The sequence below is a fragment of the Nicotiana sylvestris genome, chromosome 12, assembly GCF_000393655.2.
Source record: "Nicotiana sylvestris chromosome 12, ASM39365v2, whole genome shotgun sequence".
In the NCBI taxonomy this organism is placed as follows: Eukaryota; Viridiplantae; Streptophyta; class Magnoliopsida; order Solanales; family Solanaceae; genus Nicotiana; species Nicotiana sylvestris.
The window spans coordinates 17,097,764-17,118,045 of record NC_091068.1 but is presented as its reverse complement, the minus strand read 5'-3'; the positions used below and the strand labels follow the sequence as shown (position 1 = coordinate 17,118,045).

At 40.6% G+C, this 20,282-nt stretch overlaps 1 protein-coding gene and 1 long non-coding RNA gene across 2 annotated transcripts; both read left to right on the top strand.

Moving 5' to 3' along the window:
• Positions 1 to 3,095: 3,095 nt before the first annotated feature.
• Positions 3,096 to 4,490, top strand: LOC104249588 (uncharacterized). The gene is made up of 2 exons (XR_716799.2): positions 3,096 to 3,534; positions 4,301 to 4,490. It is a non-coding gene; the product is annotated as an uncharacterized lncRNA (long non-coding RNA).
• A 5,593-nt stretch (positions 4,491 to 10,083) lies between these two features.
• LOC138882729 (uncharacterized) lies at positions 10,084 to 12,423 on the top strand. The gene has a single exon (XM_070163353.1). It carries the CDS (start codon positions 10,084 to 10,086, stop codon positions 12,421 to 12,423), a length of 2,340 nt encoding a protein of 779 aa, XP_070019454.1.
• Positions 12,424 to 20,282: the final 7,859 nt, after the last annotated feature.

Genomic DNA, 20,282 nt, shown 5'->3' with positions numbered 1-20,282 from the left:
CTACCTCCTCTAGATGAATGAGGCTGGAGAGGGAGATTGATATGGTGTCCATCTCATTCAAATGAGTTGGTAGCCAATTTTGTTGACTTGGTTTGGTTTGGTAGCCAACCTTGTTGAATTTGTATAATTTGGTAGCCAATTTTATTGACTTGGTTTGGTTTGGTAGCCAACCTTGTTGAAATTGTGAAAAGGGTGTGTAAATTGTCAAATATTGTAGGCTTTAGAGAGTGAGGTTTTGGCTATAAAAGGAGAGCTTTAACTCTCATTTCTACACACCAACAAAGAGAGAAAAGAGAGAGCAAGGTATTCCATAAACTATAAGAAAATAGTTTGTGAAGAAAAATAGAGTGTGAGAGATATTGTAGTGAGGTGGAAAAAGCAAAAGAGTGTTTATTTCTTTTGAGGGTGTAGTGGTCTTAGGAGTATTTTTTACTCGTTACTACACAGTGTAAAATTCCTCGCTATAGTGATATCAGTTGCTCTTCTTGGCCGTGGTTTTTTCCCTTATTCAGAAGGGTTTCCACGTAAAATCTTGGTGTCATTATTGCTGCATTTCTATTCTTGCTGATTTAACCATAACTTAGTGTTCTGCGTTTATCACTAATACCGTGAATACTATTTTTACGGGGTTTATTCCCAACACCTCAAACATAATACGATCTCCCTCCTTTAAACGATTATCAGCAACGAATTTACGCCAGCCACCTCCAATATATACTCGATTTTTGCAATTAGAACTTAGCTTTAAATTCCACGACCTTTGTCTTTCAACTCTTATAATCAAATAGCACATCTTGTTGGTGAGACTATTTGCAAATAGTTGAGGAAGAATCTGCCGTGGTGTATAACAATTTGCATACATCATTAAACAGTTCATATTCTTCACATATTCACTTAACAAAGATAAAGAATAACAAAAATAGTGCACATGCTTTATTTTATCCGAGTAGTTGCACTATCATCTGTCACCTGGAAAATTTTAATTAAATTTAAAGAACACACTTGAAAAATAATACAAAAGTAAACAAATTTGGGTGAGGAAGAACAACATTAGAATCCTATCGCTCTAGAGCTAAACCAGTAGAACATACAAAGCTGAATTTAAATTTCACGATAAGTCGACACTGCTAATTATGTAAAATCATGCTATTGCTTTAGCCAAAGATTCTTGAAGAATTTGCGCGAAATAAATTTTTGAGACATACCAAGAAACTTCTTGAAAGGCAATATGGTCTAATAGTGCATTCAAAGTGAGTAACTGCTTTTGCATGGGAAGAAGCCTTATTTGACGACTTGATGCTGGGGCTCGGCTTTTCTGTCACATTGTCAAGAAATAAAATATGGAATTAAATTACACTAAAAAAATTATGGCATTTAAAATATAGACACCACCTTTTGGTTTTGCGATACACGATTAAAAGGTGGTGTCTATATTTTAAATTATACCATACATATAGCAGATAATATATATATTTTGTTGTGAATGTGGCCGAACAAAATGAGGCACTTGGGCCTGAGAATGGTTTTAGCTGGGGTCAAATGATTAAACAACCCAAAACAAGGTTGTTGGACTGCCGTTGGGACCCAGGTTGAAGTACACGTGTCAAAGAGTTATTGCGCTAGAGGAAAGTGTTGTTGTATAATTATCATATTGTGCAAGGAAGAGGGGTATGCGAATTGTGATTATGCTTAGGCCAAGTCTATGCTCCTCATCTCTATCCTTCTACTATCTGAAGCTTCTCATATCTTTCTATTTGTCCTTTTCTAGTTCCTTCAATTCCCAACTAATTGTTGTTGTTCATTCTAATAGTATTTCCTACTTGAGTGTAATTCCGTTCAGCGATTAGAATATATAAGTCTGTGTTTGTGTTGTGAATTGATTTGTTACATTGGTGCTTTCATCCAGAGTACTCCAATGGCGGTACTAGATCGATTCAATGGCAGCGACAACATCGAGAGTTGGATTTGCCGGGCTGAGCAGTACTTCGTCTACCTTGGCTTCTCCGAGAAGGATTGATTACCTCTTCCTTACTTATACCTTGATGGTGAAGCTCTTACTTGGTTCACTTGGTTGTATTGGATCGAACAATTATTGGATTGGAAGCATTTTACGACAAAATTGTGATTGCGATTTCCACAACGGAGCTTGGCAGGTCTGGTGGTGAGTTTGACCAATCCGTCATTGGTTTGTTTTGCTACTGGGCGATCAGATACTAACGTCGTTGCTGAAGCTATGGAATATGATTCAAAAGATGCATCTTCAAATGAGGTCCAAGTGTTCAATAAATGCTCTCACCAAAATGAGGTTCGTGCTTCCATTACACAATCTACTCATATCTCTGAAGATCTCGTTTTGGAGAGTGACGCTTCAATTAAGGGCAAGGTGTTTGACGAATTCTCCAAAGTAATGAACCCGATATGCCTTTTCAATTTGCAAGCGATAACGCACTACTCGTTTCTCTTGCTGGACATGATCAGCTTGTACCCAGTGAAATTGAGCCATTTACTTTTTCTAAGAGTTTGTTTGGTGAATCTAAGTAGCTGTTGGATGAAATGACACTTATCTCTATGATGAAATCTGATTTGGAAACTGAAAATTTTGGGAAAGCCCAGGTGTTTGTTCGAAGTCCTCAACGAGAACATCTCAGTCACTCTTCAACTATGTTTAAAAATCATTTTGCTAGCTTGGTCCCAGATGATAAGTTTCATATCAGTCGAATACTTGTTGTGCCCTAATTTTTGCCTTGTATATATATATATATATAAATATGTGTGTGTGTATTTGTTCTTATTTGTGTATGTATAGGTTTTAAGAGTTGAGTAATTGTTTGATAAATGGGGTAGGGATTGAGATAGTGTAATTTAATTAAAATTGTGCCAAATTTGGCCCAAAATTTGAGCCCAAAGAGCCCAAATCCGGTCCAAAATGGAGCTGCCAAGAAGAGCTTAAAACGACGTAGTTTGGTCTTGAAACTACGTCGTTTTGGTTAAGTAACAAGATTCAATCTCATCCACCCATCTTGATTTAATCCAAAGGTCCTAGTTTGATCTTCATCCTAGGTATTTAAAGCCCAAAATCCCCAAAAATTTGCCCCATTTCCCCCTTATTTCCTCTCTCTTTTTTCCCTCTCCTTCTTTTCTCTTCTCTCTCTCTTCACTCTCTCTACGCCGCCCCATCTCCGCCCACCGCCGCCGCCGGCGGACCACCTACAAACACCTCCAAATTCACACCATGTAATCTCCACAACTTCCTCTTTCCATATCTCCAAACCAAATCCTTCAAAAATCCCTCAAACTCCTTGAATCTTAGATCTTGGAAACTTTCCCGTCACTTTTTTACCCAAATCCTTGAAGCTCCAACCACTACCTCCCCACAATACCTACATCAATGGATAGAGCTCCTAAAGACCTAGCTATTGATGCCAATTTCACCCTGAAAATCCGGCGACCAAAATCCGGCCAAATTCCGGCGACCTCCCCAAACATCCTCTTTTGGCATACCACCATTTTTTCGGCCACTTGAATTGTAAAATGGTAAAAATCCTATTCTTTTTCATGGCTGATTTTTAATTTTTATTTTAATTTTCAGATTTTATTTTGGTCTATTATTAATTATTTTAACATTAGTTTTTGAAGTTTGAAATGTTCAATTTTCTGTTTTGCACTTGTTGAAGTAGTAAAATAGTTTTGTATTAATAAAAGTGAGGTAGTGCAGAATACTTAAGAGTATATGGTACTTGTTTGGTTGTTTATTTACTGGTTCAAGACTCTTTGAGTAAAATACTCAAAAGTCAAATTGTTTTGTAAGAAAATGTAGACTTTTGGACAGTGTTTGAATAAAAGTCTGTCTTTGAATAGTGGAGAACAGATTTTGTTTGAAATACTTGACAAGATTTGAACCAGAAAGTCTGACCTTTTGAATTTAAGAGCAGATTTTGTAGAAAATCTGTCAAAAAGATTGATTTTTATTTTTTTGAAATAGCTGGTTGTTTTGATATATAAGGGGGACTCAATCACACTTCCAGGGGGAGGGAATAATTGCTTTGAACACATAAAAACATAAAAAAAAAATCAGCAGTTGAACACATGAAAAGTGAGCTGAAATGGTGAGCTTTGGGAGTGAATCTTAGAGTGCAAACTTTTAGAAAAGTATAAGTCTTCTTTAGAGTTCGTTTCTGGGTTTCCTCTCTAAGTTTTCGGGTTGTTTTAACACGGATTTGCTACTGGTTTTGCTGCTGTTTTGCTGCTGTTTTTATGCTGCTTTAGTTGCTGAACTACTGTTTATTCTTTTGCTATCCAGGTAATCCTTTAAGACTCGTAACGTACGTATTTTCAGCAATGGGAACAACTTGAACATACTGCACCATGTAAATGTGTTTGATATGATGAGTAATTTGACAACAAAAGAGCTTGTATGTTATTGTTATGTATCAAGCATGTGATGATGTGAATATAGTCCTTCATAATACTTGAATATTGAGTTGCAAGTTTTTTGAATGTGATATCTAAGTATGCCATGAATGACTCTAAATGTATAACACATAGCATGAGTTCGTTTTAGTTGTTGAAATTTCACTGCCAACATATGCTTCTAGGAATGTTATGATAAGTTTTTTTTTAATCTGGCCATTTTTTCAGATTTGCAAAAGTGGCTATTTTTGTAAAGTGTGCATTTATACAATTGTGACTATGTAGTTAATTGTCATAAATGCAAACTAAGTAAAGAACCAAGATTGTATCAACTTTGGGCCTTTTTGAACCAAAAAATAAAAGCTGGCCCATTTACCTTTAAACAACAAAATTACCCCTTTTTCTTCTATATAGCATTGGGCCAATTAAAATCCATTTCTTGGCCCATTTTAATAACAAATTCCAGCAGCCCAAGAGCTCTTTACAAGCTGGCCCATTTTTTTTAACAAGAAGTTGGCTTATTTCTTTTAAAATAGATTAAGTTGGTCCAACTTTTATTTGCTTAATTTTTCCCAACTATAAAGCTAGAAAAATAGTAATAATATCAGATTTTCCGACTATTTTTAATTAACTCATTTCCTTTTTAAACGCTAGGCAATTAGTAGGCGCGCTTTAACTCACAAAATCACTTGTGTAGCGTGATGTTTGAATATTCGATAAATTAATTTAATAATCTCATACCATGCCCATTAATTTTAGTTAATTCTTAATTTAGTATATTTTTTTTGTTAAGATCGCGAATTCGCTTGCGTAGCGCGATAGTTGATTTTTTATTTTATTTTCAAAACAAATCTCTTCGAATGTAGTAATTTTTCCAGACGTAAATAACATGATAACAATCGTTTGTCATGACTGCGGATTCGCTTGCGTAGCACCGTTATGACTAAATAATTAATTTCGTCGATCATGCACTTGCTTGCGTAGTGTGGTTATGACATCTTCTTATTAAAAAATATTCTTTAATTTTTCTAACAATCAAGAGATAAAAGCGGATAGGTAAAAATATGAAAAATAATATAAATCACAGTTTATCCAAAATTAATTTAAGCCAAATGTAGTCAATAAAGAGACCGTGCTAGAACCACGGGACTCGGGGAATGCCTTACACCTTCTCCTCGGTCAACAGAATTCCTTATCCGGACTTTGTTTTTGCAGACCAATTATAAAAGAGTCAAACCTTCCTTTGACTAGGGATTCAAATAAAAGGTGACTTGGAACACCAACAAATCAATTTTAAGTGGCGACTGTGAATAACAAAAATAATCCCTATTTCAAAATTGTCACTTTAATTGGAAAAACTCTTTAACCCAAAAATTCATAGCATAACACGTTACATTTTGTACATATCTTTTGGAGGGGTAAAAAAGGGGTGTGACAGCTCTGGCGACTCTGTTGGGACATCCGGCATGAATTCGAGCTTGTACATTGACTTTATTTGGCTTTATTAATTTTTTTTATAACTCTATTTAGGCATAATGTGCTACTTGCTTGCTCTATACCGCTTTGATATTGTTGAACTGTTTGATAAATTGTTTTCTTGCGCACCCCCCTCTGAGTCTTTTGAATACAACCTTGGGAATCGCGGATACGCGCCTCATTCTTTGTTGAGATAAAGCCGGTGGGCCTGGGCTCCCGGTGAAGGATTATTAGTCACCCATATTTAAGAACGAGGAGGGTCCAGTAGTTAAGCCGTAGAAGTATTGCTCCCGGTACGCTACCCCTTCCCAACTCGAGTTGTTCGCTCGTTTTATGGCCAGTCTAGATACGCCTCATCCCCTAAGACTTTTGAAACATAGAAGAACAAGCCATATGACTGGTTATCCCTAGTAGGATCGTTTTGTTGCATCATATGCACTTGACTTAGCGAAGCTCGGCATAGGGGCCGAGTCCGTATAAGACAGGTATCCTTTTTGAGACCATCATGTTCACTTATGTGCTACTTGTTGCATCATTTGAAAGGCTTGCTTGCATTTGTTGACCGGCTTTAGAAAATTTGTTGAGCGAAAAAAGAAAAAAAAAAAAGAAAAGTCATTCCCCAGTTTTGTACAGGTAATTCATTTTTACCAAATAAAAAAATAATATAAAAATGGCCTAGTCTTGGTTTGAACTACGCAGGTCCGATTCTCACAATTTTAGTGGGGTACGTAGGAAACCTTCATCAGGGTTGGCCCCCATTTTTGTAAGAGTTTTTGAAATCGGTGTGTCCATAATATTTTTCTTTTAATAAATAAAAATAAATCGATAGTTTTTTTTTTCTTTTCTTTCTCTTTTACTTTTTTATTGTTTTTGTCTTTACGTCTGATCATGTTTTTCAATACAACCTCGAAACCTTCTTCGGAGCCATCGAAGGGTTGTTTTCGTAGATATAGCTAATATTTTACCATTTTTCCCCAATGTGGAACCATTTTTGCGGAAATTGCCTTAAAACCTTTCTTGGAAGTGCCAAAGGGCTATTTTCATACAAAATGATTACTTTGGTCGTTTTAAACACCTATTACCATTTCGTTTTTATTTTTGACCGTTTTGCCGGGACCGCCTTTCAACCTTCCTCGGAAGTGTCGAAGGGCTATTTTCGTAAAAATAGTCATTTTGTTTTTGTCATGTCGTCCTTTGTTCCCAGCCATTTTTGCCAATGTCAACATTACATTTTTAAGTTTTTATTTATTTTTTATCCATGTATTCAGATGTTTTTATCGAGACTGCATTAGTACTTTTCTTGGAGGTGCTGAAGAGCCATTTTCATAAAAATAACCATCTTGTCCTCTTCGTCGCCTTTTATTATTTGCCCTTTGTCCAGCTATTTTTTTTCCTCGGCGAGATACCTAAGTAATCTTTCCAGAGTCTAGCCCTCTTATCATATAAAGTTTGTCCGTTGTCTTATCCAGAATTTGGTGTCATTTCTTCGAGTTAAGATTTGGACCCGACCTCATAATTTTATTTATATAGGTACGATATGGATTCAGTTAGTGGGAGACCTGACAAGAGGCTGAGAGATGAAGAGCACTCGCCATTTAAGATTGTCGACAAAGTGCCCAGGTTATTGAAGCGATGGTGGAACAACATGGATGGATTTGAGCAAGGAAAGATCAAAGATTATTTGAAAAACTTGGTAAACATTATGGGGATTGAGCCCAAACGAGAACTCATTGAGGCTTTGGTTTATTTCTGGGACCCGAAGAATAATGTGTTTCGTATCAATGGGTTTGAAATGACTCCTACCTTGGAGGAATTCGCTGAATATACCGACCTGGGGCATAAGAGTCAAACAAAGAGACTTTTGGCTCCCAAGGACGTTACTGCTACCAAGTTCCTTGAGCAGATGTGGATCAACCACATCGAGATAGCACATGTGGCGTAAGGGCAGGTCCACCTAGATTTCTTGTATGACATGTATGGGCATGAAAGGGGGTTCTCAGAATATGGGAAGAAGCTAATTAACAAACATAACCAACACACATGGCGAGGCCATGGACGGAAAGCATTCATTGTAGCTTTCTTGGGGTGTATTGTCTTCCCGAGAGAGGATCGGATGATCAACATTCGGTTATCTGGGATAGTCACAGCGATGATGAAAAGAAATGATTCCTATATTCTTTCAATGGTGTTAGCAGATACCTTTCGCGCCTTGACCAGGTGCTGGGAAGGAAAAGGTTTCTTTGAAGGTTGCAACCTCCTGCTCTAGATGTGGTTCATGGATCATCTTTTCCATCGTCCTTATCAGGTAGACCACCGTACTTGTTGGGGTAATCATGTTCTCCAGTATAATGCTAGATTGAAGAGTGAGTCAGAGATCCGCAATTTCCCAGAAAGTGTCAATGATTGGAGAAAGTATCTTCACTCCTTAACAGATGATCAGATCACATGGAATTATCCTTGGTTCACCGCGGAATATGTCATCTATAAGTCATCTTGCCATCCGTTTTTGATCTTAATGGGGCTTCGAGGTTATCAGCCATATGTTCCCATGAGAGTTCTACGTCAGCTGGGTCACAAACAAATAGTTCCCCCAGTAGAGACTATGGAAAATTTTATCTGGGAAGCAACATTAGAGGATCCCATTCGTGAAGCTTATGCCCAACGTGTTTGGAATGACACTAAGATACTCGAGCGTGGCACCATGGTGGCAGATCGAGGAAGTGGTGAGTTGAATCCTTCTTATCTTGAGTGGTTCTATAACCAAGATGCTCTCGCAGATAGACCAGGTATAGTCGTGAAGAGCACCACGGAGTGGGAGGCTGAAATTCGAAACAGAGTTGGGCTGGTTGCGGAAGAGATGAAAAGGGGTTATGAATCTGACTTTGGAGCACTGCAAGAAGAGCTCAGCATTGTTAAAGTAGACAAGGATTTGCTGTATGATGCTTTTGAGAAAGAGAAATCTCAGTGGGCACGAGAGAGGCAAGCACTCAAATCCCAAATTCGAAAGAAGAACATGGTCACAACCGCACAGCAACAAGAAGAGAGAGAAGGCCAGTTCAGGGTAGTCCGTGATCATGAGCGCATGAGTTACGCTCCACTAATCAAAGGTTTAAGGGATCAATTAGAGGGAGTTGAATCAAGTAAGGAGAGACAGATCGCGGAGTTTGAAGTAGAAAGACATCACTACCAGAGTATGATAAATCGGTTGGAGGGGGAGTTACTAGAAAATCGACGCCAGAAAGATATGGCCTTGGACCGCGAGCATGATGCGCTAGATCTTGCTGAGACACGTGGTCAGAAAAATCAAGAGTTGCATGTGGCTCAGGAATACATTAAAGGAAAGATCCTCGAGGTAGCCACATATACCTCAAGAGCACGCAGGAGTTGCCAGGGAATGACGCCCGAGCGGTTTGCAGAAGTATCATTAAACATTGTTCGTCATATATCTGCAGACTTGGAGAGGATATACCGCAACGTTGGGGGTCAGGCACAGGAACAAGAGCCTTGATTACAGCGATGTTGGTGGATTCTACTGCAAAGATCAAAGTCTTCTTTTAGTTATCAGTCCTTTTTCATTATGCTTTTGTTGTTTTCGAGTCTGTAAGAGTCTTTTGGCGTTTTGAGTCTTGTTGTTTTGCCTTTTATCCTAAAAAGTCTGTTTTAGTCAGGCTTGGTCTTGTTTATCTTTATGTAACTCTTGCCTTTTGAGTCTTGTATAAAAAAAAAGAATTATTTTGAAAATCAATGAAAAGACTTTTTTTTAGAAAAATTCTAAAATGAACCAAAAAGATGTTTGTTTTGTAAAAAAAACAACAACTACTGAACTACGTAATGATCTGATTTATGCGGTGACATGATATGTAGGCAACCCACAAAAGGTTCGATCAAGTTTTTATTTTAAATGGCTCTAAAGTAAGGGATCAAATAAGGCGAGTGAAAAAAAAACGAAAAAAAGAGAAGAAGGAAATAACAATAATCAACAAGCTGATAAGCCGAAATGAAACATTGAAGCCTTCCAAAATCATTTTAGAAATAGTGGCAATGTTAGGAGCATGACATATTACGTGTAATTCATATCTATAAAATGCCTAACCAAAACACGTTTGTTGGCTCTTAATCCAGTAAGTTTAAGGTGGCTGGTTTGTGGTAAATCTGGCAGCACATCATTACTTCACAAGATCTAAGGGACCAATAGTAATGGATAACAGTGATGAAATCGAGTTGGTCAGTGACAATCCGCAGGGTCAGTCAGTTGAGCAAGAGCCTGAAGAGATAAGAAAATTGAGACAACAACTATCATATGTATATCAAGCTTGGGTTTCCGGTCGACCTCCACCCCAGGGTCCCTCAAAGGGAACTTACACCATACCCCAGGCTACTCAACTACCGCTCCATGCAACGAGCGACCCCATTCTACCACCAGGGTATGTGCCGAATTACAGCCTCCATGCTGCCCCCAGTACCTCTAATATGCGACCTCCAGCCGCACCGGTCAGGAACACCCCTCTCGTCGTGTCTGGCGCACCGGTATGTACAATCCCGCCACCACCTCCTGTGACGAAGCCAAATAATGAGCCACCATCTCATGCTTATGATGGACAATACTATTCTTCGAATATGGCTTTTGGGGTCTCGGCTCCATACAATCAGACTCCTCGATATGAATCACCAGTGGAAAATCAAATGCCTGCCACGATGATTGAGCCCGATGAGATGGCCAGGAAAATGAAAAGTCTTGAACAGAATATAAAGAACATACAGGGACTAGGTGGTCACAAAAGTGTTTCATTCAGTGATCTATGCATGTTCCCTCACATCCATTTGCCACGAGGGTTCAAGACCCCAAAATTTGAGAAATATGATGGACACAGCGACCCTATCGCCTACTTGAAAAGGTACTGCAACCAGCTGAGGGGTACGGGAGGAAAGGAAGAGCTGTTAATGGCTTACTTTGGGGAAAGCCTTGTGGGGGTAGCTTCCGAATGGTTCATTGACCAAGACATCTCTCACTGGCATGTTTGGGATGACATGGCCCAGGATTTCGTCAAGCAATTCCAATACAATATTGATATTGCACCAGACCGCAATTCCCTATCCAATATGAAAAAAAATCCGACGGAAAGCTTTAGGGAGTACGCCATCAAGTGGAGGGAGCAGGCGGCCAGAGTTAAGCCACCCATGGATAATCATGAGTTGATCACTGTCTTTTTGGAGGCTCAAGAGCCTGATTATTTCCAAAACATGATGTTTGCAATGGGTAGGCCTTTTGCTGAAGCAATCAAGGTAGGGGAAATGGTCGAAAATGGCTTAAAGACTGGCAGAATTGTAAGTCAGGCTGCTCTCAAATCCACCACTCAAGCCATCCAAAATGGGTCGGGAAGTTTTGCAAATAGGAAAAAGAGAGATGAAGGTTCTATGATGACCTCGGGATCTAGGGAAGTTCAAAGAGGGGCATCACACCCTTATGTGCAAGTTCAGCAGGGGCGATCCAGCTACCCTCAACATTACTATTCCCCGCCAATTCCTCAATACTCTGTGGGACCACCACAATGTATGGTGTTCAATGCTCAATCATATGCTCGGCCTCCCAATCATCAGGTACGGGCACCAGCTCCAAGGGGCCCCCGACCTCAGCAACAAAATTTTCGGTCACCCTACAATGCTCGTCCCAGGCAGGATTATGGTCGAGAGCAGAGGCCGACAGAAAAATTCACCCCATTGGCTGAATCATACTCTAGTCTATTCCAGAAGCTGAAGCAAATAGGCGTGATTGGACCCATCTCTCCCCACCATATGCATCCGAATTCATATGGATTTCAAGCAAATGCTAGATGTGAATATCATTTAGGTGCCCCAGGGCATATCACCGATGATTGTTGGACTCTGAAAGGAGCCATAGAAAGACTCATTTCTGAAAAATTAATTGTAGTAACGAATGGCGAGGACCCTCCTAATGTGACAAATAACCCATTGTCGGAACACAACGATGTTCATTTCGTGGGAATGATTGACCGAGATCAGGAATACAAGCCGGTCGGCCAAACAGAAATGACAGTGGGAGCAATTCAAGAAGGAATAAGTCTGGAAGTAAGACCAAGCCGAGATGTGCCGTTAATTGTGAAAGGCGTCCTGAACTCAGAAAAGGTAACTTTATTTGTGCCCAAGGTCTCGAGGTTAGAGGTTCGCTTCAATGTTCCATGCCCAAGGTTGTATGTCCTTGGAGGACACCCCGTCACAAGGCAGAATCGGGGTGGTGCGAATGGCATAACAGAGCCGATCATAATCAAACTTGCCATGCAACCCCCTGTGACAAACACGAAAACTGTCCCTTGGAACTACAACAAAACTGTGATGACCTACAAAGGCAAGGAAATCATAGAGGAAGTGGGGGAAACTGGAGGTTTGACTCGATCGGGGAAGTGTTATTCTCCAGAAGAGTTGATGAAGGCCAAGCAAATCAGAGGAGGCCAATTTCCAATAAAGAAGCCAGTCACTGAAGCAGAGGCAGAAGAGTTTTTGAAGAAAATGAAAGCTTAGGATTACTCAATCATTGACCAGCTAAGAAAGACTCCTGCCCAAATCTCTCTACTATCTCTGCTCATACATTCCAAAGAGCATGCCCGTGTACTAATCAAGGTCCTGAACGAGGCACATATCTCAGAAGAGACCACACTGAATTAGTTAGAGAAGATGGCAAATAGATTTTTTGAGGTAAACAGAATCTCATTTACCGATGATGAACCTCCCGAGGAAGGAGCTGAGCACAATAAGGCGTTGAACTTGATAGTAAAATGTGAGGGGCATTATGTAAAGAGAGTCATGGTTGATGGAGGCTCAAGTGTAGATGTATGCCCTCTCTCTACTTTGCAAAGCATGAAGATCAATACGGACAGAATCCGACCCAGCAATGTTCGCATCCGGGCTTTCGATGGCTCAGCGAGAGATACCATGGGGGAAATCAACCTCACCATGACGATTGGGCCGGTGGACTTTGAGATTGTTTTCCAAGTAGTGGACATGGTCACTTCTTATAACTTTCTTCTTGGAAGGCCATGGATCCATACAGCCCGAGCTGTGCCATCCACCTTACACCAGATGCTAAAATTCGAACATGACGGGCAAGAAATTATTGTTCACGTAGAAGACGAGTCTTCCATTTATAAAGACCCGTTAATCCCCTGTATTGAGGCCAAGGAAGGGTCTGAGTCCATTGTCTATCAAGCTTTTGAAGTGGTTGCTGTGGACCATGTCGAGGAAGGAAAGCCCATTTTGCATCCTTGTCTTTCCGCCACATCTGTAATGATGGCTACGGTTATGATGAGACAAGGTTATGAGCCAGGGAAAGGTCTGGGGGCATCATTGCAAGGGATTTCAGAGCCTATTTCTTCGTTAGGAAACCGAGGTACTTTTGGCTTAGGCTTCAGGCCAACACAAGCAGACAAAACAAATCCAAACACTGCAAAAAGAGTGGATGGGTCTTGCAACAGCCTATCCCTCATATTTTCTACACTTTTGTCAAGCCACGACTCTAAGAGGGTCAAAATTCCTCGGCGCATGCAAACATTGATGAAATTTGCCATGACCTCAGCGAGATGTTTTCTGAAGTGAATATGATCCAGGCTGGTGAAGGCACTAGTTGTGCCGTTGTGCAACTAATTGACCCAGACACCATGCTCGCCAACTGGGAAGCAACTCCTCTCCCCACAAGGGAGGAGTCTTGGTAGTCTGCTTTTGCAGCTTCCTTTTTTGTATTCTGGGTTACTTTCAGGGTTGTAATCCAAATATCTCAGGATGATTGTTTGTTTGATGTTAACCCTTCTATCCTTTCGAATTCAATAAAATGCGGTTTAGTTTCCTATTAAGTTTCCTATATTTTTCTTTTCCTAATTCCTGTCATTTTATTCTCATTTCAGTTTTGTTAATGCCGGCTTTAATAACATGACATGCATGCAGAATTCATGCCCAGATCTTGAAAAGCTGTCTAATATCGAAATAACGCATGAAGAGGTTGAATATGAGGAAGATGAGATTGTTGAGGAAATAAAAAGAGAGTTGGAACAATTTGAAAGCAAGCCTAAGCCAAACCTCAATGAAACTGAGACGATTAATATCGGAAGTCCTGAAGAAGTTAGAGAAACGAAGATAAGCATTCACACTGAACAAAAAACCAGAGATATCTTGATTCAACTTTTATTTGAATACAAAGATGTATTTGCTTGGTTTTACGATGATATGCCGGGTTTAAGTGCTGATCTGGTGGTTCATAAGCTTCCTACGTATCCTGGTTTTCCACCAGTGCAACAAAAGCAACGAAAATTTAAAACAGATATGAGCGACAAAATCAAAGAAGAAATAATGAAGCAACTAAGCGCTAATATGGTCAGAGCTGTCCGATACACCACCTGGGTGGCCAATGTTGTGCCCGTGCTAAAGAAGGATGGAAAAACTAGAGTTTGTGTTGACTATAGGAACCTGAACAAAGCAAGTCTAAAGGATAATTTTCCTTTGCCAAACATCCACATTCTTGTAGATAATTGCGCAAAGCATGTGCCCAATCATTTGTGGATTGCTATGCTGGGTACCACCAAATTCTAATGGATGAGGATGATGCAGAAAAGACCGCTTTTACCACGCCATGGGGTATCTATTGTTATAGGGTCATGCCATTCGGTTTAAAGAATGCAGGGGCAACTTACATGAGGGCCATGACCACCATTTTTCACGACATGATGCACAAAGAGATTGAGGTATATGTCGACGATGTCATCATAAAATCAAAGACACAAGCCGATCACGTGTGTGATTTGAAAAAGTTCTTCGAACGGCTTCGTAGGTATGACCTTAAGCTTAATCCAGCCAAGTGTGCATTTAGGGTCCCAGCTGGGAAACTCCTCGGTTTTATAGTCAGCCGGAGAGGCATCGAATTAGATCCATCTAAGATAAAGTCCATTCAAGATCTGCCACCCCCGAAGAACAAAAAAGAGGTCATGAGTTTGCTCAGGAGGTTGAACTACATCAGTAGGTTCATTGCTCAGCTCACAACCACGTGCGAGCCCATCTTTAAGTTGCTGAAAAAGGATGCCGCTGTCAGATGGACGGACGATTTCCAAAAGGCCTTTGACAGGATCAAAGATTATCTGTCAAAACCCCCTTTACTGGTTCCACCTGAACCTGGTAGGCCTTTATTTTTATATCTATCAGTGATGGATAATTCCTTTGGATGCGTTCTGGGGCAACATGATGCAACAGGCAGAAAGGAACATGCAATATATTATTTGAGCAAGAAGTTCACCGATTATGAGGTTAAGTACACCCTTTTAGAAAGGACATGTTGTGTCTTGACTTGGGTCGCTCAGAAGTTGAGACATTATCTTTTGGCCTACACTACTTACCTCATATCCAGAATGGATCCTTTGAAGTACATCTTCCAAAAGCCAATGCCCACTGGTAGGCTCGCAAAATGGCAAATCCTGCTAACAGAGTTTGACATCGTCTATGTCACTCACACCGCGATGAAAGCACAGGCTTTGGCAGATCATTTGGCAGAGAATCCAGTTGATAATGAGTACATGCCACTTAGCACATACTTCCCGGATGAAGAGGTCAACTCGATAGAGGAAGTGGTTCCAGACGATCACCCTATATGGAAAATGTATTTTTATGGGGCTGTCAATATCAAAGGAGTTGGGATCGGGGGAATCCTCATCTCACCTATTGGACACTATTACCCTGCAATGGCCCGACTTCGGTTCTTCTGTACTAATAATACGGCAGAATATGAAGCTTGTATCATGGGTTTGAAAATGGCCATCGATCTGGATGTGCATGAACTATTAGTTATGGGAGATTCTGACTTGCTTATCCGGCAAGCCCAAGGCGAATGGGAGACTCGAGATATCAAACTTATTCCGTACAGACAATGTGTACGAGACTTGAGCAAAAGATTCAAATCTATCGAGTTTAGATACATTCCCCGGTTTCACAACGAGCTAGCCGATGCCTTGGCTACTCTAGCCTCGATGTTCCCTTATCCAGACAACACCCATATTGATCCATTAGAAATCCAAGTTCGGAATCAGCATGGTTACTGTAATACAATCGAGACAGAACCAGATGGTGAACCATGGTATCATGACATAAAACAATTCCTGAAAACAAGAGAATATCCAAAGCATGCCAAAGGAGATCAAAAAAGAACTATAAGGCGACTCGCCAGTGGTTTCTTCCTGAATGGGGAAATTCTGTACAAGAGGACCCCAGATTTAAACTTGTTGAGATACATAGATGCTACAAAAGCAAAGCGGATCATGAGTGAAGTGCATTCAGGGGTATGCGGACCTCACATGAATGGATATGTTTTGGCGAAGAAGATTCTACGGGCAGGGTATTACTGGCTTACCATGGAGCGAGATTACTTTAGATTTGTTCGCAAGTGTCACCAGTGCCAGATTCATGGTGACTTGATTCACTCGCCTCCTTCGGAGTTGCATCCCATGTCCTCTCCTTGACCTTTCGTTGCTTGGGGAATGGATGTTATTGGGCCGATCGAGCCAAAGGCTTCAAATGGGCATAGATTCATTTTGGTTGCGATTGATTATTTTACCAATTGGGTGGAAGCCGTCACTTTCAAAGCAGTCACCAAGAAAGCAGTGGTAGACTTTCTTCACTCCAACATCATTTGTCGGTTTGGTATCCCAAAGACCATTATCACTGACAATGCAGCCAATCTAAATAGTCATTTGATGAAGGAGGCATGCGAACAATTTAAAATCATGCATCGCCATTTTACCCCTTACCGGCCAAAAGCCAATGGAGCAGTTGAAGCAGCAAACAAGAACATCAAGAAGATTCTTAGGAAGATGATCCAAGGTTCCAGGCAATGGCATGAAAAGTTGCCTTTTGCTCTTTTGGGATACCGTACGACTGTTCGCATATTTGTTGGCGCAACTCCTTATTTTCTTGTATACGGAACTGAAGCTGTGATACCCGCTGAAGTCGAAATTCCCTCTCTCCGAATTATTGTGGAATAAGATATTGAAGACACTGAGTGGGTCAAGACCCGATTAGAACAACTGATGTTGATCGATGAAAAACGGCTAGCAGCAGTGTGTTTCGGCCAGTTATACTAACAAAGAATGGCACGCGCTTACAATAAGAAAGTGCGCCCAAGGCAGTTTGAGGTAGGCCAACTGATTTTGAAACGCATCCTTCCGCACCAGGTAGAAGCTAAAGGAAAGTTCGCCCCGAACTGGCAAGGACCCTACATCATCAAGAAAGTGTTACCAAAAGGGGCCTTGCACTTGGTAGATGAAGAAAGACGGGTACCAGACATGACTATTAACGCAGATGCAGTCAAAAGATATTATGTCTGATATATACCCATTGTAGAATTTTCACGCATTGATTTTCTCAAATTGAAGTGGTGAAGGCTATCATTCGCTCGCTATTCCAAATAGGTGTCACCCTTTTTGTTAATCCTTTTGAGCCGTATTTGTCTTCCTTGTTTCTCACTTCTTGGAACTTGTAAAAAAAAATCTAAAAAATTGAACTACGTCCGACCTGATTCCGAAAGGATACGTAGGCAGCCTTACCATGGGTTCGGTCCCATCAGAACAAAAAATCCATATTCCCAATACTCCAAAACTGGGGCAGAAGTTTGTTTTATTTCACGATTTTTTTTCTCTCTGTAAAAATGATTCCAAAAGTTGTAATTCAGTTCAAGGTTCATTTCGCCTTTTTACCTTTCAAGAACTTTTGATCGATGTTTTTTAAGAATGATTGAAGTCCCCATGCCAAAGATGTTGGGAAACCTCCCTCATACAGTATCATAGTCACAAAAAAAAGAATAAAAAAGAGAAAAAAAAAGCAATGAGAGAGTCTTATCAGTGAAAAACCGTACGGGCACTATAAGGCGATAGTGAACAGAGAAATGATAGAGTCTTATTGGTGAAAACCCAGATGGGCACCATAAGGTGATGGTTAGTAAAGAAATGAGAGAGGTTAGTTAGCGAAAACCTGCAATGGGCGCTACTAGCCGAATAAGGGTCTTCGATTCTCCGGCATGAGCACAACCAAGACAAATTCAAGATGAACATTTGCGGTGGATTTTGAGAATTAGACAGCTCAGACAAATTAGGCATCCAGTCTAAAATGCATGTCATGATTCATTAAAGTCGGCACATACCTCCGGATAAGTCTCTCTATTCCTTTCCCCGAAAGGGACACCTTTTGTTTAAGCACATTTCTTTTTCGCTTCCAATTATTATTCTGTTTTTACCCATAATTTTTCTTTGAGTCCCCTTCGGTCTAATCCTGCATCAAAATCGAAGCAAAGAAAGGGCTGCAAAACTGGCTACAGCTTCCCCGTAATGTCGAGCACAATTTGGGGCATATATGGCATTGACGAAGGCACGAATCCATCTCTCATCTTATTCGATAAGACAAACAAAGTGTAAAAAAAAACTGAAAAGGTCACCTAAGCAGGACCTGCTTTATGAGAAAAGTTGATGAGCACTACAGACACAAACTTATACTAGGTGCAAAACAACTGAGCTTGATTTTAAAGAAAAATCGCCTTGCCTTAGATACAAGGGTAGCGGTACCATGAACATTTGGGTATAAAACAGTTGGGGGCAGCATTGTAAAGACAAGGTCTCTAGAAAATGATGCAGAGGCAGAGCATCTCGGTACCACGCTGACTGAATCGATTTTTCGACAGCAGTGGCCGTGAATCAAGCTACTCAGGGCATAAAGGCCACAAACCAACCACCACTTTGAAAACTCATAAATTTTTCTTTGCTTGAAGCAGGAACAAAGCGGTGTAGAATGTCGATCCAAAATGAACGAATGTCACCAAACGTAAGCTCCTTAAAATCTCCATTATTTTCAGCTTGCATCACTGTTGTTCACACTTCCCATTTTCGTAGCTTAACTCAGGTAGAACCTTTTTCGCCTAGGGGGATCCAGCTCATAGTTCCGGGTAGAAGTACTCTTCGCTCAGGTTGTTTTACGTAGCTCAACCCAGGTAGAACCTTTTTGCCTAGGGGGATCCAGCTCATAGTTCCGGGTAGAAGTACTCTTTGCTCAGGTTGTTTTACATTAGCTTAACCCAGGTAGAACCTTTTTACCTGGGGGGATCCAACTCGTAGTTCCGGGTAGAAGTACTCTTCGCTCAGGTTGTTTTACGTTAGCTTAACCTAGGTAAAACCTTTTTCGCCTAGGGGGATCCAGCTCATAGTTCCGGGTAGAAGTACTCTTCGCTCAGGTTGATTTTACGTAGCTCAATCCAGGTAGAACCTTTTCGCCTAGGGGGATCCAGCTCATAGTTCCTGGTAGAAGTACTCTTCGCTCAGGTTGTTTTACATTAGCTTAACCCAGGTAGAACCTTTTCGCCTAGGAGGATCCAGCTCATAGTTTCGGGTAGAAGTACTCTTCGCTCAGGTTGTTTTACATTAGCTTAACCCAGGTAGAACCTTTTTACCTAAGGGGATCCAGCTCGTAGTTCCGGGTAGAAGTACTCTTCACTCATGTTGTTTTACATTAGCTTAACCTAGGTAGAACCTTTTTCGCCTAAGGGGATCCAGCTCATAGTTCCGGGTAGAAGTACTCTTCGCTCAGGTTGATTTTACGTAGCTCAATCCAGGTAGAACCTTTTCGCCTAGGGTGATCCAGCTCATAGTTCCTGGTAGAAGTACTCTTCGCTCAGGTTGTTTTACATTAGCTTAACCCAGGTAGAACCTTTTCGCCTAGGGGGATCCAGCTCATAGTTCCGGGTAGAAATACTCTTCGCTCATGTTGTTTTACATTAGCTTAACCCAGGTAGAACCTTTTCGCCTAGGGGGATCCAGCTCATAGTTTCGGGTAAAAGTACTCTTCGCTCAGGTTGTTTTACGTAGATCAACCCAGGTAGAACCTTTTCGCCTAGGGGGATCCAGCTCATAGTTTCGGGTAGAAGTACTCTTCGCTCAGGTTGTTTTACATTAACTTAACCCAGGTAGAACCTTTTCGCCTAGGGGGATCCAGCTCATAGTTTCCGGGTAGAAGTACTCTTCGCTCAGGGTATTTTACATAGTTTAACTCAGGTAGAACCGTTTCGCCTAGAGGGATTCAACACTTTATCAATAATACATGGTGCTAACACCCGATTCTACTTCCTTCCAGTAAGAGAGGGTACCAGCCCCTGATTACATTTCCTTTCAATAGTACAAGGTACTGATCCCTGGTTAAACTATCATTCGTTACCAAATTTTATCTCTTTTAGCTAGTTTATATTACTATTTCTGTTTTCCTTTTCAATAAATTAGATAATTTACAGATTTGTCTAATAACTCACAAAATTTTCCTAGTGCCAGACTGGGGCAGAAAAATTTTGTTCGTTTTTGTTTGTCTTTGATGGC